Here is a 10,107-nt window from a genome sequence, read left to right as displayed (position 1 = left end):
TTTGTTCTTTCACAGATGGTTGCAGATTCAGCGCTGGCAGACATTACGGTCTACTATAATGAAGATGTATTATTATGATTATTATTGTTATTATTATACCGATACGGTTTCTCTCGATAACTTCGTATGGGGCTTGAAAGAACGTAGCGGTATCACATACAAAACTATTTAGTGTAGAACTGCCGGTAGCATATCTCCACAGGCTTTCATTGTTAATCCCTTTCAACGCGTTGGGCACATTGCCAGATGTGTGAAATGCGTAGGGTACCAGTAGCAGTTCCAACTCTACTGATATCTGCAACGGAGTACTCATCCGCTTGAAATATGGCATCTATTATATCGAAATGCTTCCTTCGGAATGGTTGCTTTTCTTTGGGGAACAGACTGAAGTCACAAGGACTCATGCCCGATGAATAGTGTGGATGCTTCAGGATCTCCACCCTCCATCCTGTCAACAATTTCCTCACAGAAGCAGCATTGTTACACCGGGCATTGTCCTGCAGGACAATGGGCGGATGCGTTAGGAAATGGGGCCGTGGCCATCCATTATGACCCCCTGCCCCAAGAAACTGCGCCAGGAACCAGGGAATGTGAAAATGATGCTGATAGTGGCGTACGATGTACAGGGTGTCATAGTGCATCATGCAGTTCCTACCGAACCAAACAGTGAGTGTTGCATACCACCGCAGATTTTTTGAAACATCATCTTTGTACTGCACTGCGCCGGAAACGGCCCCGTTCCTAAACACACCCGCCCATTTGTTTGCGCATAAGTGACCACTGTCGGAATGCTTTTCCTGTGAGGGAATTGGCGGTATGGTGCAGGAGGTAGGTCCTGGACCATCCACCCTATTCCCTGATCTGTTCCCCAAACTAGGGGAACTACTCCGAGGGTAGCGCTTTGATACTCAAGACGCTATACTGTACTTCAAGCCGTAGGGCCCTTCGTCGTGGAGAACAACAAAGCCGGCACTGCTACTCCCTGCGCCTTCTACACACCTATAAACGGGTGCAGGACGTTGGAAGGGCATCTTTTGAAGATGTCTTTAGTGGTATGGTGGTTCGACAATGAAACATTTCGTATATTTGCACATGTTACCACTACAATCTTTCCAGTCCTCGTACTGTATGTATAGAATAACTGGATTTATATTACTCATTAATATGTATAATTTAGCTGGGATGAGCAGCTCGGATGGTAGATCGCTAATCTTCTGACCCCAACTTGGCAGGTTCGATCCTAGCTCAGTCCAGTGGTATTTGAAGGTGCTCAAATACGTCAGCCTCGTGTCGGTAGATTTACTGCCAAGTAAAAGAGCATCCTGCAGGACCAAATTCCGACAACTCAGCATCTCCGAATGCAGTAAAAGAAGTTAGTGGGACGTAGAAATTATTATTATTATTATTATTATTATTATTATTATTATTATTATTATTATTATTATTATTATTATTATTATTATTATTATTATTATTACACGGCTTTTGATTCATCAGTTTAAAAAATACGTAGATATTGTAGTGGTGTTAACTGATTATCGCATTTTGTAGAGCTGTTGGCGGAAGGCGTGATTAACGCATTGACTTTTCACCCGGGTCCTATGTAGGAATTTTCACCTGAAAAATCATATGACGTCGGAAAGGGCATCTGGTCTTAAAAACCTAGCCAGAGCCAACATTAGCACGGCTGGTTTAAGTATCTCTAGAAAAATCTGGGATAACCTTAAGAAATTTGTTCTAGTATGATGAGTTGTGATTTCGCTCGCCCCAAGTCACGTCGATATTACGCCGTGTTAACTTGACAATAGTTGGCACATCACTGGAGGAAGTCCAACGCTGTAAGGATTTTGGCAGTGTACTTGATCACAGCTGGGACAATGCTGTTGAAATTTGGTCCCGGATTGAATAGGCAAGGACTGCATTCAAGAGAATGTGCAAACTTCTCTGTAACACGGACATAAAGATTTTTTTCGCTAGTTGCTTTACGTTGCACCGACACAGATAGGTCTCTTATGGCAACGATGGGATAGAAAAGAACTAGGAGTAGGAAGGAAGCGGCCATAGCCTTAATTAAGGTACAGCCCCAGCATTTGCCTGGTGTAAAAATGGAAAACCACGGAAAACCATCTTCAGGGCTGCCGACAGTGACGTTCGAACCCATTATCTCCCGGATGCGAGCTCACAGCTGCGCGCTCCTAACTGCATGGCCAACTCGCCCGGTAGGGACATTAAGATCAATCTTCGTCTCAGTTTACATAGGTGTTATGTATTTTTTCTGTCTTATTTCATGTTGCCGAGAATTGGAACCTAACAGAGCTTCGATCCTTTGAGATGTGGCGATACGGACGCCTGCTGAGAATATCATGGGTTGACAGAATATTCTCTGCAGACTATCAAGAAGTACATCTCTGCCAACTACAAGGTGGACTCCGAGAAGCTGGCCCCTTTCATCAAGGAATACCTGAAATCTGCAGTGGCTTCCGGAGAGCTCGTCCAGACCAAAGGGAAGGGAGCTTCAGGTTCCTTCAAGCTCGCTTCGGCTGCCAAGCCGGAGAAGGCCAGCGCAGCCCCCGTCAAGCGGTCCACTGCCCCCAAGGAGAAGCGCATCCCCAAGGCAAAGAAGGCCGGCGGAGCCAAGGCGTCAGCCAAGAAAGCCATCAGTAAAAACACCCGCCGAGAAGAAGACGGCAGCGCCGGCTCCTAAACCTAAGCAGATGGCTTCTTCCAAGGCTAAGAAGGCAGCCAAGGTGCCAACTAAGGAACCTAAGGCACCTAAGCCAAAAAGGGCCCTAACACTGCAGTACTCTAACGCCTGAACAAAGAGCTAGAGGTCATGCACAACTTCCAAAAGAAGGAACTTGGTCCTTTATATTTATCATTTCGAATAATACGGCCAGACTCCTTCAGCTCATCTTACAAGGTAAATTTGAAGGAAAGAGAAGTAGGGAAAGAAGGAGAATATTTCGGCTACCGTATCTACGAGAATGGTATGGGTTCAGTACTCCCACTCTTTTCTGAGTTGCTGAAAGCAAGAACCAGATCACCCTTTATGACAGCCGACATCCAATGAGGATATGATGCAAGAATAAGAAGAGCTCAACCTACAGAATTTTGTCATGGAAATTTGAATGGAGGTCAGTTTTGCAACTATCATTTTGATCCAAATTTCTCACTTCGGATATTTGAAGGGGTCTCTTTTTTATGTTTACTAGCTAAAGATGACGCACATGAGGTCGTAACATACCTTAGTCTCACTAGTTCTTTTGGGTGTACAAACCATTTACTTTCAATTGTTTGCATTAGAATGGTATTGAACAGGTGGATTAATATAAATGTTTTTTCTAATAATTGTATTTAAAAATTGATAGACCTAAGTCAATACGTCACCGGTATGAAATTCATCACCTAAGTATAATAATCCCGAGGAAAGAAGATTTCTGTTGCTGAAAACTGCTAAAATTGGTTTATGGTTCTTGAGAATACCTTACATACACAAATGAAATAATAAACTTTCACTTTTTAATAATAATGTTATTTGTTTTACGTCCCACTAACTACTCTTTTACGGTTTTCGGAGACGCCGAGGTGCCGAAATTTAGTCCCGCAGGTGTTCTTTTACGTGCCAGTAAATCTACCGACACGAGGCTGACATATTTGAGCACCTTCAAATACCACCGGACTGAGTCAGGATCGAACCTGCCAAGTTGGGGACAGAAGGCCAGCGCCTTAACCGTCTGAGCCACTCAGCCCGGCATTTTCACTTTTTAAAGGTTGGAAGTTCACCCTATTGGTGCTGACTATGATGTATATTTTTGTACCGGTGCATTAACAAACGTTTTGTTTTGTATTTATTTATCGCGTGTGCAACACAATGGTGATCTCGACACATGTGAAAAGAAGCTCCGTCTGTGTTTACCAGTGACAGATAGTGACTTCGTGTGCATCACCAAGATGCAAGATGGAATATATAGTGTAAATTGTGTTAGTTCCCATAATGCCGATATTATGTAATAACTTCTTAGACCTAGAAATTTGAGAAAATGCTTCTCCAGAAATACCAAAATATCAATTAGATTTTAACATCCGCTCATATGTAACTCTTTGTAACCATCTGAAGTACCGTCCATTTCTCTTTTCCTCTGTCGTTACAGTGCAAGAGGATTCTATGCTGGTCTGGCTAAACGAACTCTGAAACAAGTTTTAAAATCTATCATTTCGTTAGGCTTCTAGGTCCTTTTTAGTGATGTTCGTTTCTCGAAATTGCACCTTGTTTTGATTGATTCCTTGAGAGAAGATTACATTTACATTTAAATATTATTGCATAAATACTATTTCATAGGTATATAATACTCATTAGCTTCCGTGGTTCAGACGACAGCGCGCTGGCCTCTCTCTGCTGGGTTCCGTGGTTAAAATCTCGGTCACTCCGTGTGAGATTTGTGCTGGACAGTTTTTATCCGAGTAAATCTGTTTTCCCTACCGCCTATCATTTTATAAACACTCTCAAATATAATTTAATTTCATTTGTCAGTCATTAATTATTGCCCCAGAGTTGCGACAAGATTCGGCAGCCGGTACAATTCCTATCCACGCCTCTACACAGGGGTTTCGTTCATACCATTCCTGACATGGTCGAATGATTGGAAACAGACTGTGGATTTTCATTTTCATAAACTCATTCCCATGTATGTTGCTTGTTGTTTAAAGGGAACTAATATCTAGGTCATCGGCCCAAACTCTCAGTCGTTTGCATATAATTCGTTCTCACTTTGTAGTCCACTCTATGCTACTACTTCCTATTCCTTTAACTTAGTTTTCGTTTTACATAGAGTTTTGTTTACGGGTCCTAAATTTTGTTCAACTTCTACCTAGGGGAAGAATTGTTTGTGTATTTAGCCCGGCGGCTTTCGATTATTTGTATTTGATATTTGATATTTGTATTTTTGATATTTGTATACACTTTAGAGCGAGTTTTATTGATCATTGTTTGTTATTCACTTCGGACAAAGATTGTGAATTCAGAGGTAATATAGTCATTTATATTTATATCTCTTTCATCAAAACCGACAATATACAGTCATGATTATCTGAGTATGAATTCACTTAAGAGAGTGATAATCGTTGTATAAAGATCTAATTTTTCACCTGTTACTTTCCATATTTTCCACATAATTGCCCATTTTCTACTCGCACTTTGTTATCTTTCTGGCTTAGCTCTTAATTCTCTCATTAGTACCATGCTTTCCTTGTTGTTGAACCTCACTCCTACACCGCTTAGTGCCCAATAAAACTAGTTTATTTTATACAACCTATTTGCGCTTTGCAGGCTTGCTTCGGTGAATAACAGAAACAAAATACTAAAATCCTCAACAAATCAATAGTTCCAGTTAATGCCAATCTGGTTGTGAGGTTATATCGACCCCAATTACACTTGTTGTGTTCTTTCCTTAATTGTTTTCACGCACAATTCAATTAATTATATTGGTTGAAAACAATTTATATTTGAACAAACATTCATATATTTCAGGAGATAAACCTCAAATGGCTTTCATATATAAATGTTCTTTCTCACAGCCAGAAGCCTACCGGTAAACGTTAAAATTCGTGCCAATATACATATTTACCGTTTCATTCTTCCCTAGAAGATCCATTTAAATTATCGACTGAACAGCAATGAAACGGAGATGAGTTCCTTGATATAGTAATATAGTCACCGTTCACACTTCCTCTGATAATCGACTGATCTGTTGACTCAGTGATAGTAATAGAGGGTGGGAAGTTTTCTTTCTACTAGTTGCTTTACGTCGCACCGACACACATAGTCTACGGCGTATGGATACGATGGGAGAGGAAAGGGGCAGGAGTGGGAACGAAGTGGCCTTGGCCTTAATTACGGTACAGCCGCAGCATTTTCCTGGTGTAAAAATGTGAAACCACGGAAAACCGTCATCAGGGCTGCCGACAGTGAGTCTCGGAGCCGCTATCTCCCGAATGCAAGCTCACAGCTGTGCGCTTATAACTTCACGGATAACTCGCTCCGTAGAGGGTGGGAAGAACAAGTGTTTCTTAATTTCCAAGATTAATATTAAAGAGTAAAGGATTGGGACTTCCTGAAATTTATGGAATGACATCCTCCCCCCTCCCCATATTTTCCATGCCTCAGCCTAGTGAAGTTAGCCAGGCGAAGTAGCTCAGAGGCTAGAGCTCTGGATTTCTAAAGCAAAGTTGGCAGGTTCGATCCCGGCTCAATACAGTGGCATTTGAATGTGCATCATCATGATCATCATGATCATCATCATCATCATCATCGTCATCAAAACGTTTTCATTCTCCTCCCTGAAGGGGAGGGGTGGGCTACCTTGTAGCTTACACCTATTCTCTGCCCAGGGCGAAGGTGCTCAAATAAGCTAGCCTCTTATAGGTAGATTTAGAACTCCAGTGGGTAAGAATTCCGGCAGCGTAATCAAATTGTTTTCCTCCTCCTAGTGTAGTCGCCTGACGGATGTTCGCGGTCACGGTTGCACCCTAGATATTTTAATTTCCGAAACGTCCTTTTTGCAATAACGACTCTGGTGTTAATTTCTGTATCCGAATCTCATTCGTATGTTAGCCAGTGGTTTTTCCGAGCAGTAGTTAGTGGGACGTAAAATGAAATAATAGTAATGATTTACTATCATTATTAATGAATTTAGAATAATCATATTATTATTCGCTTTACGTCCCACTAACTACTTTTCGGTTTTCAGAGACGCTGAGGTGCCGGAATTTTGTTCCCCAGGAGATTTTTTAAGTGGCAGTAAACCTACGGATTCGAGGCTGGCGTATTTGAGCACCTTCAAATATCATCGGACTGAGCCAGAATCGAACCTGCCAAGTTGGAGTCAGAAGGAGAGAGCCTCAACCTTCTAAGTCATTCTCGCCGCCAATGAAATTAGAAAGGAATTGGAGTTGTTATCGAAAGATATGAAATATGAAACTCGGACTCAGACATGAAAAGGTACACTCCTCAACACAAAAAATCGTCGTCTATTGATTTAAATACCCGAGTAAAAGCGCAACCGATAGGTTCACATTATCTGTAATCATTTATCTAGAGAGGGAATCAAGAGCTAGAGGTGTATTTGCTTGACCGCAAAACTCAGTAAATGTACAAATGTACATTATTTCAAAAAATTAAAATAGGGCCGATGACCTATTTGTTAAGCCCCTTTAAAAAACAAGCAACAATTAAAATATGTACACATACATATCCTATGCAGAGTACAACATCTCCAGCACCAAAATGCACTCTTAATTTTACATCTTTTACCGATCATCATCAAAACGTTTTGATTCCCCTCCCCGAAGGGTGGGGGCGGGCCACGTTTTAAGTTACACCTACTCTCTGCCCAGGGTGAAGGTTCTCAAATAAGCCAGTCTCTTATAGGTAGATTTAGTACTCCAGTGGGTAAGAATTCCGGTTTGGCTGTCGGTTTAGGTCACGTAGCCATCAGCTTGTATTTGGGAGATAGTGGGTTTGAACTCCACTGTCGGCAGCCTTGAAGATGATTTTCCATGGTTTCTTATTTTCGCACTAGGCAAGAGTAGTGTCCAAGAGTTAGGCCTAAGGGATCATCCAGATCCACGATATAACATTGCGTCAAGGCGATAATGTGCGGACTAAACCGTGCCTGAATAACACGGATACACGTGACACACATAATGAAGACTCGAACCTGCATATGTCATTTCATGAACTGAACGCATGAGCCATTACGCTACGAGGCCGATTATGGCTGTACCTTAACTAAGGCCATGGTCACTTCCTTCCATCGCCTAGCCCTTTAATATCCCATGGTCACAATAAAAACACTTTTGCATTTCTACTCTGGGGACCAATCTCCCATTGTGCAGGTTGTCGATTTCGTCAGAATAAGTTGCGTCCTGTTGATTGTGTGGTCTGTGGTCAAAAGTATTAGTGGAGATATTTATGTGCACTGCTTGGATGAATACGAGTATTAGTTGTAATGGAGAGTATTTTGAAGGGGATGAGGTTGTATTGTAAGAAATTTGAAAAATATGGCGCCAGTGGCCAGTATCCAGTAATCGGGAGATAGTGGGTTCGAGCCCCACTGTCGGCAGCCCTGAAGATGGTTTTCCGTGGTTTCCCATTTTCACACCAGGCAAATGCCGGGGCTGTACCTTAATTAAGGCCACGGCCGCTTCCTTCCAATCCCTAGGCCTTTTCTATCCCATCGTCGCCATAAGACATATCTGTGTCGGTGCGACTTAAAGCAAATAGCGAAATATATCTATATATATAAAATAAGTGTTTTGTCTGTACATTGCTCAGAATTTGAAAATAATGGTATTTCTGTATCGGTCATGTCCATAGTAACAAGAAAATGCACTTTTTACTTTTCCGTAATTTCTGTCTGTCTGTCTGTCTGTCTGTCTGTATGTATGTATGTATGTATGTACACGCATCACGAGAAAACGGTTGAAGAGAATTTAATGAAAATCGGTATGTGAAGTGGGGGATCAGCCTCTACAATCTAGGCTATAAATCATTTTACTCACGCTGAGTGAAATGGTAGTTTAGGGGAAGGCATAAAATTGAATTCTCAACTATTTATCTCATTAGTGGTCTAATGAAAATCGGTATGTGAAGTCGGGATGTGAGCCTCTACAATCTAGGCTATAAATCATTTTACTCACGCTGAGTGAAATGGTAGTTTAGGGGAAGGCATAAAACTGAATTCTCAACTATATATGTTATTAGTGGTCTAATGAAAATCGGTATGTGAAGTCGGGGGATGAGCCCCTACAATCTAGGCTATAAATCATTTTACTCACGCTGAGTGAAATGGTAGTTTAGGGGAAGGCCTAAAATTGAATTCTCAACTATTAATGTTATTAGTGTATTTTAAAGGAAATGGGTATGCGAAGTTGAGGAATAAGTTGCTGCAATCTAGGCTATCAATAATTGTATTCACGCTGAGAAAAATGGTAGTTTAGGGGAAGGCCTGAAATATAATTCTTAAACATTGTTGTTATTAGTAGTCCTATCTTGATGAAAATTGGTGTGCAAAGTCACGAAATAAGTCGCTATAGTCTAGGCTGTAAATTATTTTATTCACGCTGAGTGAAATGGTAGTTTAGGGGAAGGCCTAAAATGTAATTCTCAAATATTTCTTATTAGAGGTGTAATCGATGAATCCTACATAACAAGGGTTATATAGTATTAAATTTCCTATTATTCATGTCTTATACATTGTTACCGTACTGGCTTTGATCACAAAAATGTTAATGAATTTGGATTTTTGTTACTAAGTCCATATCAGCGCCGAGTAACGAGAAAATGGGTAAACAGTATTTAATAAAAATCGGTATGTAAAGTCGGAGAATAAAAAACTACAGTTTATGGTATAAAATATTTTACAAATCACAGAGTCGAAAGAAAACTAAATGTGAAGGCCTACAATATAGAAAGCTCATAACATTGATCAACAATAATATTACATTGACCACTGTTTGTCGTGATGTGCTTTGTGTCTTCTGTTGCCCCTCATCTCCGGTAGATGGGATTATTGCTGCGTACAGAGTATTTTTATTTGATTTACGTCGCACCGACATAGATAGGTTTTATGGTGACGATGGGATAGGAAAGGGCTAGGAGTGCCTTAGGCCTTAATTAAGGTACAGGCCCAGCATTTGACTGGTGTGAAAGTGGGAAACCACGGAATACCATCTTCAGCGGTGCCGACAATGGGATTCGAATCCACTATCTCTCGGATGCAAGCTCACAGCTGCGCACCGCTAACCACACGGTCAACTCGCCCAGTCGTACAGAGTGTAACAGTCTGCCTGAGTATTGATGGAAAGTAGCTGGGGAGTTAGATAACTTTCTTCTTTAGCATGCCATTCCCCTGGTTTATAAATTTTCTGATACTACTGGTACGTAACACACTGGATCATCATAGCATTTGGGCTATTCAATCCCTACTCTGAGGCACTGATTGGAATGAACAGTGTGCATATTTAGCGGAATAATGGCAGATGAGTGTTCATGGCAATCTGCGGTCTGGTCATCCCAGCTCTGGAACTTTGGACTATTAGATTGGCACC

General features: G+C 41.2%; 1 protein-coding gene across 1 annotated transcript; it reads left to right on the top strand.

Moving 5' to 3' along the window:
* The first annotated feature begins 548 nt into the window (after positions 1 to 548).
* On the top strand, positions 549 to 2,816 carry LOC137501729 (histone H1B-like). The gene is made up of 3 exons (XM_068228777.1): positions 549 to 666; positions 2,376 to 2,614; positions 2,730 to 2,816. The coding sequence occupies exons 1-3, from the start codon at positions 549 to 551 to the stop codon at positions 2,814 to 2,816; spliced, it is 444 nt and encodes a 147-aa protein (XP_068084878.1).
* The last annotated feature ends 7,291 nt before the right edge of the window (positions 2,817 to 10,107 follow it).

The sequence above is a fragment of the Anabrus simplex genome, chromosome 1 (assembly GCF_040414725.1).
Source record: "Anabrus simplex isolate iqAnaSimp1 chromosome 1, ASM4041472v1, whole genome shotgun sequence".
NCBI lineage: Eukaryota > Metazoa > Arthropoda > Insecta > Orthoptera > Tettigoniidae > Anabrus > Anabrus simplex.
This window is presented reverse-complemented; position numbering and strand designations above follow the sequence as displayed.

Bases quoted from the DNA above. Each gene is read 5' to 3' on its own strand.
- LOC137501729 (XM_068228777.1), top strand. From the start codon at position 549: ATGACCCCCTGCCCCAAGAAACTGCGCCAGGAACCAGGGAATGTGAAA. The intron at 667-2,375 runs GTGAGTGTTGCA...ATGGGTTGACAG, and splicing joins AGTTCCTACCGAACCAAACA to AATATTCTCTGCAGACTATC. The intron at 2,615-2,729 runs GCAAAGAAGGCC...GCTTCTTCCAAG, and splicing joins AGGAGAAGCGCATCCCCAAG to GCTAAGAAGGCAGCCAAGGT.